The 25,015-nt window shown below is 44.8% G+C and overlaps 1 protein-coding gene across 3 annotated transcripts in view; it reads right to left on the bottom strand.

Annotated features, from left to right (window-relative positions):
* The window catches only part of CHID1 (chitinase domain containing 1), a 540,982-nt gene that overhangs the window by 497,778 nt on the left and 18,189 nt on the right, over positions 1 to 25,015 (bottom strand). For all 3 annotated transcript variants that reach the window (XM_073554356.1, XM_073554355.1, XM_073554354.1), the window contains exons 3-6: positions 20,129 to 20,278; positions 13,511 to 13,643; positions 10,322 to 10,366; positions 8,660 to 8,766 (exon numbers count right to left, since the gene is read on the bottom strand). In XM_073554356.1, the coding sequence (XP_073410457.1) occupies positions 8,660 to 8,766; positions 10,322 to 10,366; positions 13,511 to 13,643; positions 20,129 to 20,278 (435 nt within the window). The remainder of the gene's footprint in view (positions 1 to 8,659; positions 8,767 to 10,321; positions 10,367 to 13,510; positions 13,644 to 20,128; positions 20,279 to 25,015) is intronic.

Here is a 25,015-nt window from a genome sequence, read left to right as displayed (position 1 = left end):
CAGATTTCTGCCCTGACTATGCAGGAATCTAGACCCTCACATCCTGCATTCTCCTGCTCTCTGTCCACTGCAGAAGAGATTGCTGAGGAGATGGCTTTGCAGCAACTCTCTCCGGAGGCTAAGTTCTTCATCCCTTCCTCGGAGCATGCTCGTGGGACGATCTCCCATTGGAGTTCAGGAGTCAGATGCTCAGGTCCTGCTCCTGATTCCATTGGTCTAGCTCAGAGTTCTGGAGACTTCTGGAAGATCCCGTTTGCTATAAAAAGTGCGCATGGCTGTTCCACCATGTGCTAGTATAGTCATACTTGCTGCACTGTGTAGGTTGATGGATGCTTGGACTGGTGAATGACTCATTTGAAACCCCCTTCCTTGGTTATTACGTCTGTGTGAGGGAATGAGCTATAGCCAGTATTAGCGCCAGCGCGCCTATGCTCCATTATCGCCTGCTAGCGTCTGACATCGCGCCTGCGTTTAGCGGTGTCTCTCTGCGGCACTATTCTCTCCGCGCTGCAGTTGCAGCTTATCGGTGCGTTCGCGGTTGCGACGCTTTACTCACAAGTTTATACGGTAGGTCCTTGCAGGTGTAGTGCAGTTAGATAACTACTCCGCTGTTCATCTACCGCTTGTGTGTGGCTGAGTACCTGTGCGGTTAACAGGCTCAGCATCATTGTAGTTATTATTTACTACTTGCAGCGCTGTGACTTCAACAGAGCTTGCTTTGTGCACTTGGGTGTTGGTTAACCCCGTGCACATTACCGCCTTAGTGCTCTGTCTTTATCTAGCTGCGGTTTTTCCATCTACCGCACGGTGGACCCAGAGCGGCGAACACGCTTTATTTATATTTTTTTAGCGTGTTCCGCCGTTCATAACAAGAACCAGTATCCGCTTCCACTCATCCCTGATCTTTTTAATCAGTTAATGGGAGCCCGTTGGTTTACTAAACTTGACCTCCGGGGGGGCATATAATCTGGTCCGCATAAGAGACGGGGATGAGTGGAAAACCGCGTTTAATACACCTCTTGGCCACTTCCTTGTAATGCCGTTCGGACTCAGTAATGCACATGCCGTATTTCAGAACTTTGTTAATGATATTTTCAGAGACATTTGTGGGGTGTATGTCGTCGTGTATTTAGATGACATTTTGATTTACTCTGCTGACCCTGTGACACACGCTCAACACGTCTGTTCTGTGCTGCAGAGACTGCGAGAACACTCCTTGTTTGCTAAACTGGAGAAATGTGTTTTTTTTTGTTGAGGAGGTACAGTTTTTAGGGTACATGGTCTCAGGCAAAGGGTTCCGCATGGATCCTGCCAAGATCCAACCTAATAAAGCTTGGGTACAACCCAAATCGCTAAAAGCGCTGCAGCGATTTTTAGGGTTTGCTAATAACTACTGCAAGTTCATCAGGGGTTTCTCAGAAATTGCCAAACCACTCACGGATTTGACCCGGAAAGGGGCAGACATGGCCAATTGGAACCCTGAGGTGTTATGAATGAGTCACCGTAGGAGGCAAAAACAGAAATACTAGCTAAGTCCAGAAAACCAGAGAAGTTGGCAGCTATCGGATTGCAGACCCCTGAGCCTATCAACAACAACTAGCAGTAGCCGTGGGGGGTTCCTACGGTGCCCTAGACCCCTCGATCACAGCCGGAGAACTAAATAGCCTAAAGACAGAAAGGGAAATCTAAACTGCCCCAGAGCAGACCCCAAAGCAATAGGCAGCCCCCAACATATAATGACGGTGAAGCAAGATGAAAAAACACTCACACAGATAGAAAGATAGGCTGAGCAAATGATGGGGCCCAAGCTAACTAAATAGGACAGGATAGAAAAGTTGCTGTCTGCAATCCGCCAAAATCCTATCAAAACAAGAGCCAACAGACTGATAGGGGAAAAAGCCCTGAAGACGCTAGGCTTCAAAAAGACTATATCAGTACTCAGGTATTTTCTGAAGACAGAGCAAAAAGGAATTCACCTCACCCCAACAGGGAATGGCAGAAATCCAGAAAAACAAGGCAAAACAAAACCAAAACACAAATGCAAAAAGCAGAGCAGAAAACTTAGCTTTTGAGGAGCAGGAATCAGACTGGTTTCCTAGAATCCCTCAGAGAAATCACCCGCAAGGCAGAAGGGCGTCGGCTACCTTATATCCAGTCAGCAATTCCAGTCACCCAGTCATCATCATTCTGCTCAGGTGCTTGGTAATTAGCCTCACTACCTTCCTTCACCAGAAGAGGGAGTTCATCAGACCTCAATGGTGAAGGGGAAAATGAACTCACAACACTGAGGCAATTCAGGCATTTTCCGCTAAAGGAGTGCTTTGTGGCCAACCCGGTTTTGGTTCAGCCTGATCTGGACCGCCCATTTATTGTAGAAGTAGATGCCTCTGAAGTCAGAGTGGGAGCAGTGCTATCGCAAGGCACTGCATCCCTCACTCAGCTTCGCCCATGTGCTTTTTTTCCCGCAAATTCTCTGCCACTGAGAAAAACTATGATATAGGTATTCGGGAATTATTGGCAATCAAATGGGCCTTCGAGGAATGGCGCCACTTCCTCGAAAGCGCCAAACATAAGATCACTGTAATTACTGATCACAAGAACCTGACCTACCTGGAGTCAGCTAAAAGACTAAATCCTAGACAGGCATGGTGGGCCTTGTTCTTCTCTAGGTTTGATTTTTTTAATCACCTTTCGCTCTGGTACTAAAAATGTGAGGGCCGATGCCCTCTCTCGCCAGTTTTTGCCCCTCAGAAGCCGAGGACTGTGAGCCAGTCCCGATATTGGCGAATGGGATCGTTGTGTCGGCAGTGTCTTTGGACCTTCTGGAGGAGATCCGTAGGTCCCCAGAACAAGCTCCTGACACTACGCCCCCCAAAAAATTGTTCGTCCCGGCTATGTTTCGCCTACAATTTCTTAAAGAATCGCATGACTCTGTTCTGGTAGGCCATCCTGGTCTCAATAATACCACCAGATTGGTAACCAGGAACTTTTGGTGGCCGACTGTGGTTAAGGACTGTAAAGACTATGTTTTAGCGTGTGAAGTCTGTGCCCGCGCCAAGTCCCCCCATAATCGCCCTGCCGGCTGGCTCCAGTCCTTGCCCACCCCTGAGAGTCCATGGACCCACATCTCCATGGACTTCATTATGGACCTGCCACCCTCAGATGGAAAAACGTGTATCTGGGTGGTGGTGGACAGGTTCAGCAAACAATGTCATTTTGTCCCCGTCTGGGTTACCTAACTCCGAAACCTTGAGTAAACTGTTCATTGTGCATGTTGTACGTCTTCATGGTGCTCCAGTGAATATTGTGTCCGACAGAGGCACCCAGTTTGTCTCAAAATTCTGGAGGGCATTCTGCAAACACAATGGTATTGAGTTGTCCTTCTCCTCTGCCTACCACCCCGAAACCAATGGTGAAACCGAGCGTACCAACCAGGCTCTGGAGCAATACCTCCACTGTTATGTGTCAGAACATCAGTCCGATTGGGTGGAACATCTGCCATTAGCTGAGTTTGCCCTAAATAATCGATACCAGGACTCCATTAAGACTACCCCCTTTTTCTGCAACCATGGACTGCATCCGCGCTTTAGTTCATTCTCGGCCAGGATGTCGGAGCTCCCTGGGGTAGAGAAAAATATACATCGCTTAAAACGATTTGGTCTGAGGTAAACTCGAACTTGAAAGGGGCCCAGGTTAGACAGGCATCGGCTGCGAGCAGACGGCGATCTAAGGGGCCGCACCTGGGAGTTGGAGACAAGGTTTGGCTCTCTACCAAAAACATCAAGCTTAAAGTGCCGTCTGCTAAACTAGGTCCCAGTTTTATTGGCCCATATGAAATTATAGAGGTGATTAACCCGGTAGCCTTCCGTTTAAAACTTCCTCAGTCATTTAAGTTGCCCAACGTGTTCCACAAGTCTCTCCTCAAGCTGTATCGCTCCCCAATTCACCCTGTCCAGTCCCCTGCTCCTCCTGTTTCGGTCAGGGGTACCTTGGAGTATGAAGTCCAGGGTATCCTTGACTCTCGCCTTGTGAGAGGCTCCGTACAGTATCTTGTACACTGGAGGGGCTACGGCCCGGAGGAAAGGTCCTGGGTCCCCGTGGGGAACATCCATGCCAAAATATTAATTAGGAGATATCATCTCCTTCACCCTGACAAACCGGGTTTTGAGGGTCCGGAGGCCCCTCTTAGAGGGGGGGGGGGGTACTGTCACGTTGCCGTCAGACTCACGGCCTGCTGTCCCGGCCTCGGCCACTAGGAGGCGCCGGACTGTCACATCGCCATCAGACTCGGGGCCTGCTGTCCCAGCCTCGACCACTAGGAGGCACCAGACGGTCACGTCGCTGTCAGACTCGGGGCCTGCTGTCCCGGACTCGGCCACTAGGAGGCGCCGGACTGTCACATCGCCGTCAGACTCTGGGCCTGCTGTTCCTGCCTCGGCCACTGGGAGGCGCCGTGGTTCGCCCCCGAGTGATGGCGGTGACAGAGAAGGGGCTCCTGCGCAGGCATCTGATGGACGCAGGCTCAGCTCCTCTGTCAATCATGAAGGGGTTGCATCACCATCTGGCCTGGTCCTGGGGGCGGTCCTGATGACATCATCAGTCCGGAAGCCTGTGAGGGATGACATGATCCCTCAAATACCTTGGGACTGGTCTTGTAAGCCGCCGGATATATTCTTGGATCCCCTATGTGCTACTGTGTGATTTGCTATTGTTTGACTCTGACCTCAGCCTGGATTTTTGACCCCTCTACTGCCTGACGATTTTGTACCTCTGCCATTCTCCCGGTTTGTGACTTTGGCCTGGATATTCGACTCTGCTACTGCCTGCCGTTTTTGTACCTTGCCGCCCTCCCGGTTTGTGACCTTGGCCTGGATATTCGACTCTGCTAATGCCTGCCGTTTTTGTACCTTGCCGTGCTCCCATTTTGTGACCTTGGCCTGGACTGTCGACTCTGCCACTGCCGGCCGTTTCTGTACCTCCGCTGCTCTCCCGGTTTCTGACTACGCTTTTGGTTCTCCGCCTTCTTCCCTATTGGCGACCGTCCTGCTCTGGCGCACTACTCCACCAGGCAGCCACCCCCTGGGCCTTGTTACAATTCCAGATCCCTGTATAGTGGTTAAGGGTCTCGGGATTAAGTTTAACAGAAATATTATTCTGTTTTGCCATGGAGCTTTTAGGGAGGTGGGTGTAGTACAACAAAGAGGCAGGGACCTTGTCTCCACATTTAAGGGTTAGGACGGTGGCTAGACCAACAGCCCTGACGAAGAAGATCCAAGCACCTTCGAAACGCGTAGGCAATTGGTCTCTCCCAGCCTCCGTTCCCCCTGTGTTCAGTTCCCTGCTCTAGGTGACGTCACCCAGACCACGCCCCCGACACCTCAGCACTGTCAGCGGCGTGTCTCGGCCGGTGCACGCCGCGCGCCTCCACTCTTGGTGAGGTTCAGGTGGGACCCACTTGTCCTCTGCCTGGAGTGTACAGCATTCTCTTTGTGCCGTTGGTGTCTATTACCAGTATCTACATATTCACTGGCTCCCATCCCAGTGCACAGAATCCTCTGCTGCAGCCACTTCTATGGATCTTTTGGTGGATCAGGAATCTCCTTCATTGGATCACCCTACTTACACTGGACCATTCAATCCTTGTAAGGTAGGCAGACGATTCTTTCATCCACTTGTTATACCTCCTTGATCTTTAGTCACAACTTTTGAGATTTTTACAACTTCAGAGCGGTGCTCTTTTGTCCTCCTCCTGTAAATTCCTTTCCTGACAGCCACCAGCACAGAGGCTGTCCCAGCGCCTGCAGCTCTAGTTTGCATTAGGTGGAGCGCCGGTGTTTACTTTTAGATTTCCAGTATTCCACTTCCGCCTTGTCCAATCCCATAGTGCCCCTCACCATATTAACTAAATCTCCCATATCTTCAGAAGAGAAGTAGTATTTCTTGTTATAGGATTTGGTGGTGGAAGTGGAACCGTCATTTTCCCACGCATCCTCTGAGTTAGAGGTATCAATTTCGCCAGAGTCAGATTCCACAGGTGCCGCTTTCCTTTTCTAGTAGGAGGGGGCTGTGGTGTCAGAGTCTGGGAAATGGTCATCATAGAAGTTTGGACTTCTTGTCTGATGAGAGTTTTTATACTGTCCAGTAGGGAGGGCTGCTCTGCACGTAATACATCGTCTGTGCAGGGCTGACAGAGCTTCTTCCTATATGCCGAGGGAAGTCTGGCACCACACAAACACACACTTGCAGCTTGCTTTCTTTTTAGGGTCAGAGGCCTAGTCTCCCTAAAACAGAGAGAGAAGGCATACTAAGTCACCTTAGAGACTACCCGGACAGAAAGGGGGGACCCATCCCGCTACTTACAGTAGGAGGGTGAACGCTGGGCTCTGCAGAAGGAGGCATTAAGGGTTTGTTGCCGTCCACGGTCAGTCTGTCACAGTCACCTGTACAGAAAATGGCCTTACTTGGACGCACCCAGACCAGGATTTAAATAACCGAGGTCCATCCAGCGTGTTCTGTGCTCCTCCTCCCCTCGGTCCACAGGTGGGGGTCATTCCAATCACCCCTCCTTCACAGCTGATTCTCCAGCTGTTCAGCGGCCGTCCCATCCCCCACCCCCGTGGGATTGCTGGCTCCGTCGGGAGACGCCCATCACCCCCCGCTGCAAGGGTCGGCGGTGCTCCAGCCAGCTCTGATGGGGGCCCCGGATCGCTGTCAGCGGCCTGGTAATGCAGTCTGCGTGTGCGTTCCAGCCTCAAACACAGGTGGGAGGCAAACCGGAAGTCGGGCGCCGTTCCCGCCGTCACTTCTGGTGCGCGCGCGGCTCTGCCGCATGGGGAGGACGACACCAGGGAGCTCCAAGAGGACCCCGGCCGCACATCACCGCCCGCTTTACCCCACTGAGGGGGTGCAGGAGGGGCGGGCAAGGGTCCCAAGTGCAGCAGAAGCGGAAATGGGAGCAGCCTTTACACGGAGGAGAGCAGAGCCCCCGACCGTCGGCCACCCGGCATACAGGTAACGGTTATAGTGCCTCCTGTCGCCGACCACGGCAGCACTATCTGGACCATAGGGAACAGGAAAAACACTGGAGGTAGCAGGAAGGGGAGGGTTATTTAACCTCTTGTGCATTTCCTGTCCCCCATTAGGGCAGGGAGACAACCTCCGATACGGCTGTCGTGGAAGGTGACTAGAGAAATATTATATACACACACAGTATATATATATATATTATTAAATATATAAAATAATTTATAAATGAATGCATGCATGTATATATTTACATGACCTTTATTAAATGTAACTGTTTAGGTGCCAAAACCAAATACCTTGATTGCTAATACCTCTACAACAAAGGGGTAAAGTATAATAAAAAACAAAAACACTTTGTAACAGTGGCTGCAATGTACGTCCAGTTCACATGAAAAATTTGGAGAGATTGGTGCTTTTGGAAGGTGGTAAGCACAACAAAAAAAATAAATAAATTGCTGCATCTTACAGGCCAAAACTGACTATGGCAGTAAAGGGTTAATATATCAGTCGTAATTTTTAACCTATTTACATAAAAAGCAAAACAAGGTTGCGGTGAAGGGTCTTCATCTCTTTGGTGTTATATCACGCTCTTTACCAATGGTGCAGATTCACCTGGAACCCCTATATTTAGAAAAAGGCTAAATGAAAAGATTTATTTCCTCCATAACTTGCACATCTGAACTAAGGCTCGGGTCCTTTGAGAAGAGATACAGTCCTTCAAATAAAGTAACATGAAAAGCCGAGCAGACAAAACTTTGAGTGGTGTGAAAGGAAAAACGAGAGGCTTAAGAGCACTACCAAAAATAATAATAAAAAAAGGAAAGGCGGATGAGATACCATGGGTACATTACACAGGACACAAAGACAGCTATGGATGTAGGTTTCCCAATGTGAAGCTTAAAAAAGTCAGAAAAGATCTCATATTCTTCTAATGAATGAGCTAGTTTAGAAGAGGAGCCCATCTTTTCACTACTGCAGTCTTAAAGATATATCTATTATTTCTCCATCAATGTACTCTGTGTTAGGATAAGAACCTGTTTTTGGGGGGACGAGGTTTATTTTTCAATGGGATAAGTCTACAAGCAGGCTTCCACTGTGGAGGACACAAATTCGGCTCCATTCTTTTGCTAAAGGGGTTGAATACAGAGTCAGTGAACCGTCAGTCAACGGAAACATACATGTCCACATAAGCAGTTTGTGGGGGCTGGAACGAGCTGAAGCTCACTCTTGAATGGAGTGGACTTGCGCATGCTCAGGGTCCACTCTGTCCACGGTTTATTGGATTGTTAGAAATAGGTGAGCGCCTAACAGTTCAGTAAGCAATGAATGGAGCCCTCCGCTTCACAGTCCCATCATCAGGAATTCAAAAGCCCTGATTTTGGGATCCCAGCGGTTGGACCACTAGTGTAATCAAGTTATCTCCTACGCCAAGACTAGAAGATATCTTGCTCTTTTGGGAAGAGCCATTTAATATAATTCATATAGGTCAAACATCTTAATCAGAATTTACTAGTCAAACTTGAATGTTTAGAACACAAAAATACTTCTTTCTTTAGCTCCTTTACTTTTCATTCAACTAAAGTGTAACTTAAAAAAAAAAAAGGAAACCACAAGTACAAATATAAAATCTAACCTTTGCCATCTGAACCAAAGCATCGGAGAGATCCTCTATTTCATCTTCACTGCTGAAAACACTCTCAAAGTCCTGGTACGTCCAGCTATCGAACAGGACACGCGGCACTGGAAGAGAAGAGTGCAGAAATCGCTCGGTGACTTGGATAAAGGAACAAAGTACTTCAAAACGACTGTTCAGTCGGAGTTTACAAAACAGTCGACAGCAAGAACAACCCAGCATGCTAAACTATTTCTGATGTAAAAATGATGGAAACCTCAATGGAATCCCAACAGACTTTAAATGATCCTTACATAAAAAATGGTGATCGACCGGCTCCTATCAAGCAAAACTCCCGGTACATACACACATATATGTGACTGTGTGTAGGGTAAGCTGGCGTCCAAAGTAATCCCATATAAAACATTCATCTATCCAAAAAATGATTCATAACTGTTTGATTGATGGCGATTCGACCTCCGACTTTGAGAAGAGGCGTCCCAAAGTCCCCAGTGTAAATTAAGTGTTACTGAGCACGTGCGACCACGGCGCTATTAACGGTCTATTAATTAGTTATGACAGTTAATGGGAGGAGTGGTCGCACATGCTCAGGAACGCTTCATTCGCACAGGGGAGTTTGGACCCCTGTTATGGCGACTGGTCCTGCTGGGACTAATGCACGGATGAAAAAAGTAGATGATGTTCCAGCTCTTTCAGAGTAAAACTGTAAATTCTTTAATATTCCACGATTAAAACTAAAACATTACATGCTCCAGGTCACCACTCAATAGACCAATGAAAAGCGACGCGTTTCCATCGCCTCGGCGACATCTGATGAGATGTTACGGTTCTTAATTGTAACAGTAGAAATGTCATATAGATAGGCGCTTTTTCAATTTGCGGGAGGTACATCCTATATATGATTTATTGCACATGCAATCTTGTATATAACGTTGCTCGAATTGCAATGAATAAATTGTTTGATATTGAAATTTAATGTGTTATTATAATTACTGAACTTTTTTTAAATTATTACTTGATTGTTTACATGTTCTACAATTTGTATAACCGCACCTAAAAAAAAACCACCCTTAGAAATTGAGCTTTATTTATATATTTATAAGTTTTATTATTAGTTTTAGAAATGAACATGTCTGCATGAACATGTCTGCATGTCTTGTGGCTGTTCGACAGCAGCAACATATGCATGGGTTTCCTGTTTGTTAGGTAATCCCTAGATGTGTTGCAGCTGTCTAACAGCCATGAGGCATACAGCCGCGGTGACTCGATCATAGTATTCGAGCACGCTGAAGACACTCGGTTAGCACCCGAGCATGATCAGATAACACCTTATCCCAGCACGTTCTCTGATCACTAGTGAGAACTCCTTTCATGGTCAGTCAAATAAGAGACAGAAGAGGTAGAGCAGACGATGACCGTCATGAGAAGGAAGGAGAAAGCTGCGGACATCCTGCTGAGACTGCATGGAGTCGTATGTAATAAAGCTATTCTTTTTTATCATAGCCGGAGTGTGGTAATAAGCATACGAGCTGCCACAATTCACAGCTCTGATTAACAAAATCATTGAAAATGTATCAAAACATAAAGGTGTAAATAGAGACGTAGAAAGGGTAAGAGGGGGATGCAGCTGCAGCATAAGCACTCGGCACTGTATAAACTTACCCATCTGGGTGCTCTTGGAATTCTTTTTAATGTCTTTTATCCATCCTAAAAGAAAAAAATAACATCATGAAATCTGAAGATGCTTTCCTGTATTTATTAATGGTGATATTGTCTGTGCCACACCTCATCTTTTAGAGCAGCCATATTCAGTTTGGCTCCAATCTCTGCCTGCTCTTTTATACGCCTTCTTTTCTAAGAACCTGGGACAGATGACGCTCGAGCAGCAAAAGAAAATAATTCTAACAAGCTTTCAAAATGTCCATTAGTATCTGGCACAAGGAGAGTGGGTGCAGCACTCTGGGGACCTTTTATCTTACACAGGCGGCTCTTAAGTTACGGTCTCACATCCCGTCACCGGGCAAGTGCACGGAGCAGTCCTAAATGTACAGCGAATCATAAAACCATAAACTACAAATTACATCTATCACAGTAACCTAAAGTCACCTCTAAGATGAGCCTCACTGTCTGGTGACTGATTTTCAGCTCAGGGCAGGCTAGTCATTGGACTAGTACAGGCAAAAACTGCATAATTGGAAGAGAAGATCAGGAACTTCCAACACCTATAGCGCTGGCAGAATGCTAAAGAAAAAGGAACCACCCATTCAAGAAAAGTCGATGGCATGTCAGAGCATGAGAATCACGACAGTTCATAGACAAGTTAGGGCGGTATAAGCACCAAAAGCGGTTTTAAATTCTTGTGGGGGGATTAGGACAGGTACGCTAAAAGGACAATTTTAGCTTAACGCTATCATTACGGGAAGTATGTGATAACTTATGTGATGGAAATAGTTATCGGAAGAGAAATGTAATATTTACAATGTGAATGCTTATAATCTAGATGGGTTTGGAAGCAAAACGTACTCTCCCCCACCCGACTACTGATGATCGACAGCTTTCTGCCTATGCACAGTGTAGTCATAAAGCTGTCAATCAAGGGTTTGGCAAGGTCACTTCTCATCATTGAGAAGACTAGCAGATAAACATTGATTTTCACCAAGGTTACAGCAAGAAGCATAGTAAGAGACATCGACATGGGATCAGGTTCTCTGTCCCTATTTTATGCTGCCCTGAGATTAGGAGGCATACACTTGATGAAAGACTTGCTTTAATATAGAATACATATATATATATATATATATATATATATATATATATACACTCACTGGCCACTTTATTAGGTACACCTGTCCAACTGTGTGTTAAGACTTAATTTCTAATCAGCCAATCACATGGCGGCAACTCAGTGCATTTAGGCATGTAGACATGGTCAAGACAATCTCCTGCAGTTCAAACCGAGCATCAGTATGGGGAAGAAAGGTGATTTGAGTGCCTTTGAACGTGGCATGATTGTTGGTGCCAGAAGGGCTGGTCTGAGAATTTCAGAAACTGCTGATCTACTGGGATTTTCACGCACAACCATCTCTAGGGTTTACAGAGAATGGTCCGAAAAAGAAAAAAAATCCAGTGAGCGGCAGTTCTGTGGCCGGAAATGCCTTGTTGATGCCAGAGGTCAGAGGAGAATGGGCAGACTGGTTCGAGCTGATAGAAAGGCAACAGTGACTCAAATTGCCACCCGTTACAACCAAGGTAGGCAGAAGAGCATCTCTGAACGCACAGTGCGTCGAACTTTGAGGCAGATGGGCTACAGCAGCAGAAGACCACACTGGGTACCACTCCTCTCAGCTAAGAACAGGAAACTGAGGCTACAATTTGCACAAGCTCATCGAAATTGGACAGTAGAAGATTGGAAAAACGTTGCCTGGTCTGATGAGTCTCGATTTCTGCTGCGACATTCGGATGGTAGGGTCAGAATTTGGCGTAAACAACATGAAAGCATGGATCCATCCTGCCTTGTATCAACGGTTCTGGCTGGTGGTGGTGGTGTCATGGTGTGGGGAATTTTTTCTGGGCACTCTTTGGGCCCCTTGGTACCAATTGAGCATCGTTGCAACGCCACAGCCTACCTGAGTATTGTTGTTGACCATGTCCATCCCTTTATGACCACAATGTACCCAACATCTCATGGCTACTTTCAGCAGGATAATGCGCCATGTCATAAAGCTCGAATCATCTCAGATTGGTTTCTTGAACATGACAATGAGTTCACTGTACTCAAATGGCCTCCTCAGTCACCAGATCTCAATCCAATAGAGCATCTTTGGGATGTGGTGGAACGGGAGATTCGCATCAGGGATGTGCAGCCGACAAATCTGCGCCAACTGTGTGATGCCATCATGTCAATATGGTCCAAAATCTCTGAGGAATGCTTCCAGCACCTTGTTGAATCTCTGCCACGAAGAATTGAGGCAGTTCTGAAGGCAAAAGGGGGTCCAACCCCTTACTAGCATGGTGTACCTAATAAAGTGGCCAGTGGGTGTATATATATATATATATATATATATATATATATATATATATATATATATATATATATATATATATATATATTTTGCGATGGAAAACTTCTTTAACGCCTATTAGTTGAGTCAATCAAATTGGCTTCAGTTTAAATCTATGGGATAAATAAGTGTCCCCAACTTAGTTTCTTTTTTTTTGTGAATTTCCTTTATGCTTTTGCTCCAACACTAAACGATAATCCCATCTTCCAACAATGTTTTCAGTACTGTTTGACTTTTTTTTAGCATCTTTGGGCTTAAAGGGGTTTTCCAGTGAAAGCAAGTTATCACCTATCCGAAAAGCAGCTCAGGGAGAGCCGAAATGCGTCGCCTGCGTGAGGTTTTTATTTGAATGGAATACAAATAATCTTGAAGAAAAGAGTGTTGGTCGTCGTCAATGTTCAGCACGAAATGAGATGCTGTCAGTAGACACTTGCAACGCGAGGTTTTTGAGTGTTGACTGCATTTCTATTACTATCCATAGATATTTGATAATTTGCTACCAGTAAGTGACCACCACTGGGACCCGCACTGATTGGGATAAAAATTTCCTGTTCCACCAATTTCAAAATAAAGCAGCAGGATGGATATCTGACTGCTGCTCCATTCCTTGGAGTTGTCAAAAAAAACGAGTGCAGCGCTCAGCCCTACCATAGGGAATGAATGGAGCAGCAGTGGAGCAAGTGCACTGTCACTCTATTCTAGTGGGGATACAAGTTCTGCCGATTAGTGCTGCTTCCAGAGGTCGGATCCCCACCGAACAGTTAGGCTAGGCGATAACATCTTTTCTCACCTTGGTCAATGTCATGCAGTCCGGTCACCTGGTACGACTGTCTACCTTTTCTTCTAATCTGCAACCACACTGGAGAAATGAGGGTGAATTTAGATGCAAATACTTTTGCAACATCGTATCCATGGCCATTCCACTGTGGGCAGAAGAATTGTAAATGGATATTAATAGGCTTTTTTTTTTATTGAATTTTAGATAAAATTGCCTTTATAGACCTGAACTTCTACACTAGGCTTTCATTCTGTACAAAAATTTACATGTGGGTGCAAAAAAGCAAATTTCAACAAATAGTAATAAAGCAAGGACTCCTCTGTAATGTGAACCCAGCCTGACACCTCCCCATGACTTACTGTATCCAGGATTATCTATTGGGGTGGTTCAGTTAGACAAGCTGCCCCAGTACTAGCTGTGTATTACCATCTATGACATGATACTCAGTTTTCAGCAAACTCAAAGGCACTGGACGTCAGCATTACTTTACAACTTTGCTGAGAGCCGACGTCACACTGGGCCGATGCACCGGGCCAGGGGGGGGGACATAGAACAGCTGACCCACCACCAGGTGCAAACCGGGGAATGCTAATTTTGCCCTGTTCCTCATGAAAAGCAAGTGGCATCCATGTCCAGCCACTGATGCTGAGACTGCAGGTGTGCCTGTCCCAGACCAACACTCACCTCTGCCTCTAATCAGAAACCTGGAGGATGCATGGAAGATCTGGAGTGGATGGAGGGGCTTAGGAAGTTTAATTACCTTTACATCCACAACTGCACCATCTAAATTAAGAGACAGGTTTAGCCACAATTGATGGTGAATCCTGCCATACGTGCCCCCAAAAACAGCCTTAGCATCCATGACTTGCAAACATTCTCGGTGTGACACCATGTTATTCTCCATCAGTATTTTACACCACGGTTATGAAGCTTCTATTGGATGGCGGCACAATGACTGAGCGGTACAAGAGTGACATCTTGTGGAAATTTTGACTAGTTACATTATCGGACTCTAGTATGGTGCACTCATATACTGGAGCTGGTAGGCTTCTGTTACACGTGATTTCCGTGATATTAAAATATTTCTATTTTCATAAACAATATATTTTAGCACAAAGCAGAAATGGGGCCGACATGTGACCACCAGTGGCAAAGTCCTGGCTAATTTAGAAATCTCTTTCAGGATTTATAGGGTTATAAACGGCAAATGAGTAAAATCAATCTTTTTAGGAAACTTAATCCTTATCTTCAACACTCTACAGTCCAAAAGTGCATAGGGACCAAGAGAGAACAAGAGAGAAAAGGATAATAGATTAACTATTTTGTGACCAGACAAATTTTCATAGTTGCACTTTACTATTTTACCCTTCCTTTCTTCCATGAGTCATGACATTTTTACTGGCATAACTCTCAAGAACGTCTTTTCTTTTTTTGATCACAAAGTTCTACTTTTGAATGGCAGCATTCATTTTACTATACAATGTGCTAAAAAAAGAGAAAAATAACTTAATATTAGCAATATTAAAATTTTGAGAGTCATTAAAAGGTAACAAATTGCAAGCTTTCTACTACTCAGGTCTCTTCATCAGGTATAGAACAATGTAAAATCTCAAGAGTCACATATTTATGCACAATAGGACAAAGGAATACTGCAATAGATAAGACAAGTGATGTGAAGCAGAACTATCAATGTGGGACATGGTGAAAACAATTGTGACCATAAATATTGGAACAGTTCATAGATAAGGAGTGTGGAAGTTTTATTGTCCTCTGATTGGGGTCTGGTCAAGGGTTGTGATGCCCCCACAAGTTCACTCGATAGTTGATACAGAAAGACATAAATTAATGCGACACATTCATTCCTGCACTTTGTCAAAGGTTGTCATAAATTTATACTCCCAGACTCTTCTGTCTCTCTGAGATTTGAAGTTACCTTTTAATACGAGTAATTTCATGTCCATGGTGCTGTGATCAGGCATACAATAGTGTTTTGCCAAAAGTAGATTATTCTTTTTTCTCTTATTGTGTGACTATGAGAATTCATCCTTGTTCTCAGTTTTTGCCCTGTCTCCCCACATACAGACTCCTAGTTGGACATTTAGTACATATGATTAGGTACACCACATTAGATGTGATGCAGCTGAGAGTACTTGGGATGTTGTAGTCCTGATGTGAATTGGAGATCTTTATCTTGTCCGTGGTCATTATAAAATGGACAGATTTTAAATTTTTTCTAGTTGAAAGGAAAGGTTCCTGCAGCTGTTGCGGAGGACAGGGAGCTTCTGACAATGATGCTTCTTAGATTTTGGGCTGCCTAAACACAGTAGTGGGAGGTCTGGCATTAAGGATTGTAATTGGGCATCTTTTTGTAGTAAAGGTTGTAATTTCCGTGCAGCTCCCCCTAGCACCTGCAGATTTGGATTGTAGGGGACTACTAGAAGCACCCGATTGCTTTCTTCTTTAGTTTAGTAATGCAGGGATGATTCCTTGATATTCTGGTGGCTCTTGTAATCTGGTTTTTAATTGTTCTTGGAAGGTACCACAGGATGATAGCCCTGGTTCAAAAAGGTTTTTCTGAGGCCACGAAGGTGTTCGTCTCTGTCCACTGGGTTGGAACATATACGATTGTATCTGATGGCTTACCGGTAGACAATAGAGGTTTTTTTTATGTGTTTTGGATGGAAACTGTCCAATTTAGGCATGTTTGACGGTCAATTGGCTTCTGATACAGAGACGTTTCTATTTCATTGTTCAGTAGCTTAATGATGGTGTCCAAAAAGTTAATTTCAGTACAAGAGTAGTTGAGTGTTAAGTTGATGGTGAGATTAAATTGATTAAACTGTTCATGGAACGTCTTTAGCTGTTGCTCAGACTCTGTCCAGAAGATTAAAATATCATCAATGTAGCGGTAGTTGGCCAGAGGTCTGATGGGACATGAGGACAAAAAGTCACTTTCAAAATTGGCCATGAAAAGATTTGCGTACTGTGGAGCCATTTCACTTCCCATCACTGTACCAGTTTCTTATAGATAGATATTGTTACCAAATTCAAAGTAGTTGTAGGTGAGAATTAAATTTGTAAGTTCCACCACAGAATCAGCATTAATTCCTGACTCTTCCATGAAGACTTAGCAGGCATTTAATCCATCTTGGTGTGGGATATGAGAGTACAAATATTCCACATCCATGGTGGACACGATGGCTTATTCAATAAGTCAGTTGTGTCCTGAATGTAGCTCGGTGTCTCCTTTACCAGGGGTTTAAGAATATCCTCCACTCATCCAGATACCTGCTCGGTAAGGGTGCGCACACATAAAATAATTGGTCTTTCTGGATTTCCAGATTTGTGGATTTTGGGAAGCATGTAGAATGTCCATATTCTTGGACTCTCTGGTATCAGGTCATCACCGGCTCTTATGGACTGGTCAGGTAGACAAGATACCAACTTGTTTAGTTCCTTCTTGGACTCTCTGGTATCAGGTCATCACCGGCTCTTATGGACTGGTCAGGTAGACAAGATACCAGCTTGTTTAGTTCCTTCTTGGACTCTCTGGTATCAGGTCATCACCGGCTCTTATGGACTGGTCAGGTAGACAAGATACCAACTTGTTTAGTTCCTTGTAATAATCCTGTGTAGGGTCAGACTCCAATTGTTTGTAGTAATGTGTGTTCATCAGTTGTCTGTTTGCTTCCTTCATGAAGTCTGATGTGTTCATCATGAATATTGCACCATGGTGATCAGCAGGATTAATGATGATTTCTTTGTTGGTTTTCAAAGGTTGTATGACCTTTCTCTCCTGGGCACTGATGTTGGATGCTTGTCTTTTGTTTGTGTCTATGACGGTGGATTCTACCAAATGTCGAAAGGAGTCTGTGTTGATTGTGACTTGTAGGTTCACTGCTTCCAACAGGTGTTGCTATAGAGTTCAAGACCTCACTCTCTCTGAAGAGGCAATTTGCATATTAAATCTCCAATAATAATACTTCTGCTTCACGCCACTTGTCTTATCTATTGCATTACTCCTGTGTCCTCTTGTGCATAAGTATGTGACTCTTCAGAGTTTGTGTTATTCTATGCCTGATGAAGAGACCTGAGTAGTCTCAAAAGCTTGCAATGTGTTACCATCTTTTCAGTTAGCCATTAAAAGGTATCAACCACTCAGGACTCTCAATTCTAAATATTCTTCTATCTACTGGCTATCACGGTACAAAGATATAAAAGTGCTTCTCACTAAATTAGAATATCATCAACAAGTTAATTTATTTCAGTTCCTCAATACAAAAAGTGAAACTCATATTATATAGAGTCATTACAAACAGAGTGATCTATTTCACGTGTTTATTTCTGATGATGTTGATGATTATGGCTTACAGCCAATGAAAACCCAAATGTCATTATCTCAGTAAATCAGAATAATTATAACAAATCACCGGCACAGGCTTCCTAAGAGTTTAAAAAGGTCCCCTAGTCTGTTTCAGTAGCTCCACAATCATGGGGAAGACTGCTGACCTGACAGATGTCCAGAGGGCAGTCACTGACACACTCCATAGGGAGGTTAAGCCACAAAAGGTCATTGCTAAAGAAGCCGGCTGATCAGAGAGTGCTGGATCCAAGCATATTAATGGAAGGTAGAGTGGAAGAAAAAAGTGTGGTAGGAAAAGGTACACAAGCAACAGGGATAACCGCAGTCTTGAAAGGATTGTTAAGAAAAGGCCATTCAAAAATTTTGGGGATATTCACAAGGAGAGTAGTGCTGCTGGAGTCATTGCTTCAAGAGCCACCACACACAGACGTATCCAGGACATGGGCTACAAGTGTCGCATTCCTTGTGTCAAGCCACTCATGACCAATAGACAACGCCAGAAGCGTCTTACCTGGGCCAAGGAGGAAAAGAGCTGGACTGTTGCTCAGTGGTCCAAGGGGTTGTTTTCTTTATTAAAGTAAATTTTGCATTTCAATTGGAAATCAGCGTCCCAGTGTCTGGAGGAAGAGTGGAGAGGCCACAATCCAAGCTGCTGGAGGTCTAGTGTGAAGTTTCCACAATCAGTGATGGTTTGGGGAGCCACGTCTTCTGCTGGTGTAGGTCCACTGTGTTTTATCAAGTCCAAAGTCAGCGCAGCCGTCTACCAGGCAATTTTAGAGCACTTCATGCATCTCGCTGCAGACAAGCTTTTTGGAGATGGAAATTTCATTCTCCAGCAGGACTTGGCACCTGTCCACACTGCCAAAAGTACCAATACCTGGTTTACAAACAACAGTATCACTGTGCTTGATTGGCCAGCAAACATGCCTGACCTTAACCCCGTACAGTATCTATGGGACATTGTCAAGAGGAAGATGAGAGACACCAGACCGAACAATGCAGACGAGCTGAAGGCTGCTATCAAAGCAACCTGGGCTTCCATAACCCCTCAGCAGTGCCACAGGCTGATTGCCTCCATGCCACGCCACACTGATACAGTAATTGATGCAAAAGGAGACCGACCAAGTATTGAGGGCAACATACATTTCAGTAGGCCAACATTTTGGATATTAAAATCATTTTTCAAGTTGGTGTTATAAATTATTCTAATTTACTGAGATAATTACTTTTGGGTTTCATTGGCTCTAAGCCATAATCATCAACATCAACAGAAATAAACACGTGAAATAGATCACTCTGTAATGACTCTATATAATATATGAGTTTCACTTTTTGTATTGAAGACCTGAAATAAATTAACTTTTTGATAATTATCTAATTTTGTGAGAAGCACCTGTATATTAATCTGAGCAAAAATAGTAAAAGAAAAGCAAATTTGTCATTGCCTTTTGGGTTCTCTGTATTTATTGCATTTATTGGGCATGTCACCATGATAACACTTCCTGTCCAAGCACTCTTGCAGTGTTAGTGTAGGAACATTGGTCTTGTATTAAATGGGTTGTCTGTGCAAAATAAAACTTTGTCCAAAGAACATGACATGTAAAGCATAACAAAGTCTACCATACTTACTAAAACGCAACCCCCCAGGATCCAGCACAGGTCACTACGTGGTCTGTGCAGAGTCAGGAATTGGGGATGTTACTGTGCCACCAACTGAAAGACTACTGCAGCCTGTGATTGACTGCAGCCTGTGATTGACTGCAGCATTTTATGATTTAAGCTGCTCAAAAGATATTGGACCGCTGCAGTCAAACACACACTGCAACAGCCTGGCGACAAGTGGGATGGTGACATCACAACTTCCTGTGTCTCTGCAGGTCACAGATCGGCTCGCGCTGAATCCAGGCGAATATGACGGAGCTTGTTATTTTTTTTGTTTGAGGAAAGTTTTACTTTGCCTGGACAACCCCTTTAATCATTCAGGTCCTGTCATTCTTCTCCTCCCCTGTGCTAGGTATTCCAGTGGGCTGACATCATGAGAAATTATCCCATGGTAAAAGTTATCAAAGGAGAAGAAGTAACAAGATACATAAGGGCTCTTCTGATGGAATGGACTTTGGGGGAAAAAAAAACAATCATTACATTGGAGAAAACAGCAAAAATTAGTGCGGTCTCTAATTTCTATCATTACACTGGAAATGCAACTACCTATATAATGGGCCATGTTATATAATTTGAGAATATGTGATATAGGAGTGATATCTTACCGGCGTGACATATCCCAGCACATCCCCAGAAACATGGCGCTCCTTGGCCTGTTTGCTGCAGTAACTCTGGTGATGGAGCACGATGTCCTTCGCCTTGATATCAGTGGTAACCAGTCCCCGGGACTGTACTGGAGCATCAGACAGGCGAGTCTAGCACAGGGGTACAGATGGCATACATTAGCACAGACATTACAGGATGGAGACAACTTTATCACTAATGTGTTATCTGCCATTGAGACCACTGTGAGTCCTCTGAAATCTCACAATGACAATGAAATGAGCACATAATGTTCTCCGGGAAGACCAGCCAAAAAAGGAGTACAGTCCTGGAGAAGAGGATACCAGCTGTGCAGCTCTGTGCCCTGATTAACTGGCCACTGTTATTACAACAATCTCAGCTTAAATCAATAGTACAGCTGAATATAAGAAGCTTTGTAGTATGTCTTATTAGAGAAATCTGCTTCTTTCTCCACTTATGATACACTTCTTACCTTCCTCTGTCTCCTAAACTTATCTACTCCAAAAAATAAAGGCCCCCAGCTTAAATCCATCTTTGTCATAACAAGGACTGCTAGCACATCGGGTGTTGCAACTATTTTACTCTATAATGAGGGGAGGTAGAGGAGAAGGGAGGACCACTTAACACAGTGAGGTGTCAGGTTACTACTTCTTTTATACAGTATGGAGAGAGGACAAGTGAGGAGCACTCAGCAAAATGGGGTGTCAGGTTACTGATTCTATTATACAGTATGAAGAGGACGAGAAGTGAGAGTACTCAGTATAGTGAGGAGTCAGGTTACTGCTTCTATTACACAGTATGGAGAGAGGAGGTTGAGGAGAAGTGAAGAGTACTCTGCACAATAAGGTGTCAGGTTACTGCTTTTATTATACAGTATGGAGAGAGAAGGAGGAGGAGAAGTGAGGAGTACTCAGCACAGTGAGGTGTCAGATTACTTCCTCTATTATTCTGTATGGAGAGGGGAGGCGTATTGAAGAGCACTCAGCACAGTGAAGTGACAGGTTACAGTTTCTATTATACTGTATGGAGAGGGGACGAGGACTGATGAGTACTCAGCACATTGAGGTGTCAGTTTACAGCTTATACTATACTCTATCTATAGTGGAGTGGGGAGTGAGGAGCACTCAGCACAGTGAGAAACCAGGCAAAAACAACATAAATAATATTACAGCTTCAAGCAACTATTTTTGCCCACTCCAGTGCAAGATTCACAGCTACACAAGTCAGTAATATGCAATACAGTCCATGCTGTACTTGATTTTGACTAGGTGATGCAAAGAAACAAGGGCAGGAACCTCTGTGAACTGTGTATAGAAGACATCATAGCAGCTAGTCTCTACCCACTAGCTCAGAGAAAACTGAAAATTAGGTATAGAGCCCGCAGAGAGGAAACCTGGTGAAAAAATGCTAGCTAAAACATCATATAATGACCAGAAATAGTGGTATTCTTCATGGTCACGCACAACAGTGTCACCTGAAATGACAGTTATGCTTTAAAATAAACAATTTTAGAATGTTTATACACAAAGGGCCTGATTCATAAAAAGAGAATCTGTCACCTGATTCATACTGTGAGCAGTATGAATCAGATCCTGGCTGCATGATTACTGCCAAGTACGCCTGTGCAGGAGCGCGATGTCAAGCAGACAGTGCGGATGACGTAGGACCGCATCATCCACATGAAGCAAGGAGGACGGCATCGCAAGAAGAAGGAAGGCGCCAGACAAAGTCAAGTGACGCCCCTGAGACCGGACCGCCCTGCAGGTGAGTACAATAAAGGGTCTTTTTCTCGTCTTGCAGGTCGGGTAGGGTGCAAAGTCACCAGCACATAAGAGAACGTCCTATGGCAGCTGCCGAGTCTCACGACAAAGACTTGTCTATGCTCTCAACATGCAACATGCTTATGTGAGCCCCACATTACTGTCCATGTGATTACTTGAAACAACACACAACTCTTAGACATGTTAAAACAGAAGTGCATGCCCTGGAAGTAGGAAGTAGAACACTCAGATTATTGATTTGAAATAGGTGTTCAAAAAAGGATTACTATAAGGGCATTTGGACATCATACTGAACAGGTGGTCCATCACTTGGAACGATCTATGAGCCAGAAGGGAAAGCTATGCTATACAAATGGCTCACACTCCTGCGGCCCTTGGAAACTCTTTTTTTCAAAGACAACTATAATTTTCCCATGACTGTAAAGTCTGCTGATTGCCTGGAACAGGATCAAAGGCGATCAAGTATCTGTTTAATTCTCTAAAAAGTGCAAATGTAATAAATATATGTGTACAGAAATAGAACTCAGGTTATGAGCACACTGAGGCAACCTGTTGAGTTTTTTTGAGCAAAAACACCAAGTTTTTGAGCAAAATTTCAAGAGTCACTCCTTCTGCTCCAAAAACTCCATAAAAAAAAAAAAACTTAGTGTGTACATACCCTAGGGCAGTGGTGGTGAACCTACGGCACGTGTGCCAGAGGGGGCACGCAGAGCCTTCCCAGTGGGCACGCGCGCCATCTCCTCAGGACTAGTGCCACCACCACTCTTCTCAGCCCCCTCGCCTGTGCCTGCTGCTAAAGAAAAATGAATTTTCACTGCACTGGCAGTGAATATTAGTTTCTCTCACAGCGCACACAGTTATAGCCGCAGCCGCTGACTTCCTGCAGCTGCCGGGCTATTACAGGTGACTGCTCATTAAGGTAATGAATATTCACCTCTCTCCACTCCCATAAGCATGAAGTGAGGTGAATATTCATTACCCTAATGAGCATGTACACATGATCGCTTGGCCGCAGATGCTGCTGGCACCGGAACAAGATGCTGCAAGGGTGCGCAGGGAAGGTAAGATTTTTTTTTAATGCTTTTCTAATAGGGGCCATACATACAAGGATAGGAATGAGGAACGATGCATACCAGGATGGGAATAAGGAGCCATGCATACAAGGATGGGGATAAGGAGCCATGCATGCAAGGATGGGGATAAGGAGCCATGCATGCAAGGATGGGGATAAGGAGCCATGCATGCAAGGATGGGGATAAGGAGCCATGCATGCAAGGATGGGGATAAGGAGCCATGCATGCAAGGATGGGGATAAGGAGCCATGCATGCAAGGATGGGAATAAGGAGCCATGCATGCAAGGATGGGAATAAGGAGCCATGCATGCAAGGATGGGAATAAGGAGCCATGCATGCACAAATGGGAATAAGGAGCCATGCATGCAAGGATGGGAATAAGGAGCCATGTATACCAGGATGAGGATAAGGAGCCATGCATACCAGGACGGGGATGAGGATCCATGCATACCAGGACGGGGATGAGGAGCCATGCATACCAGGACAGTGATAAGGAGCCATGCATACCAGGACAGGGATAAGGAGCCATGCATACCAGGACAGGGATAAGGAGCCATGTATACCAGGACAGGGATAAGGAGCCATGTATACCAGGACAGGGATAAGGAGCCATATATACCAGGATGGGGATGAGGAGCCATGCATACCAGGACGGGGATGAGGAGCCATGCATACCAGGACAGGGATGAGGAGCCATGTATACCAGGACGGGGATATGGAGCCATGCATACAAGGAAGGGGATAAGGAGCCATGAATACAAGGAAGGGGATAAGGAGCCATGCATACAAGGACAGGGACGGGAGAGCCACGCATACAAGGATAGGGCTAAGGAGCCATGTATACCAGGATGGTGATATGGAGCCATACATACAAGGATGGGGATAAGGAACCATGCATACAAGGATACAGATGAGGAGCCATGCAGACAAGGATGGGGATGAAGAACCATGCATACCAGAAAAGGGATTAGGGACAATGCATATTCGGCTTATACTCAAAGCAATAAGTTTTCCCAGTTTTTCGTGGTAAGACTAGGTGCCTCGGCTTATACTTGTGTCGGCTTATACATGCATATATACGGTATTTTTTTTTTATGCGAGGCCTTTATAATGCATGGAGAATTATGTTGGCACATTATACAGTATGAAACACTAAATGGGGCCATTATTCAGTATGGAGCATCAAGTGGGGCCATTATACAGTATGGAGCATTGTGTGAGGCCATTATACTGTATGGAGCATTGTGTGGAGTCATTATACAGCATGTAGCACTATGTGGAGCCATTTTATAGTATGGAGCATCGTGTTGGGCCATTATACTGCATGGAACACTATGTAGAGCCTATTACACTTTATGCAGGACTATGTGGGGCCCATTACACTTTATGCAGAATTATGTGGGGGGGGCATTATACTTTATGGAAATCTATGCAGAGCCATTGTATTGTATGGAGGACTTTATATGCCTGTTAAACTGTATGAAGGGCTGTGTGGGAATTACAGCTGGAGAATCTTACTATTATTAATTATATAGCACCACCGATTGCATGGTGCTGTACATTAGAAGGGGTTACATACAAATTTCAGGTATCCCTTACAGTAAACAAACTAATAATGACAGACTGATACAGAGGGGAGAGGACCCTGCTCTTGCGGGCATACATTCTACAGGATTTTGGGAAAGGAGACAGTAGGTTGAGGGGTTGCGGTGTTGGTGAGGCGGTAGCTCGGGTAGGGGTGAGGATGCAGCGGGGTCATTGCAGGCTATAGGCTTTCTTGAAGAGGTGGGTTTTCAGGTTCCGCCTGAAGGATCCGAATGTGGTTGATAGTTGGATGTGTTGGGGCACAGAATTCCAGAGAATTGGGGATATTCGGGAGAAGTCTTGGAGGCGATTAGGTTAGGAGCGAATAAGTGTGGAGGAGAGAAGGAGGTCTTGGGAGGACCAGAGATTATGTGAGGGAAGATATCGGCAGCAGAGTTAAGGATGGACTGGCGAGCTGCGAGAGTGTTA

The sequence above is a fragment of the Dendrobates tinctorius genome, unplaced genomic scaffold (genome assembly GCF_039654945.1).
Source record: "Dendrobates tinctorius isolate UK_male_01 unplaced genomic scaffold, ASM3965494v1 ptg000211l, whole genome shotgun sequence".
Taxonomy (NCBI): Eukaryota; Metazoa; Chordata; class Amphibia; order Anura; family Dendrobatidae; genus Dendrobates; species Dendrobates tinctorius.
Note: the sequence above shows the minus strand (reverse complement) of the source record. Positions and strands in the feature narration are given on the sequence as shown.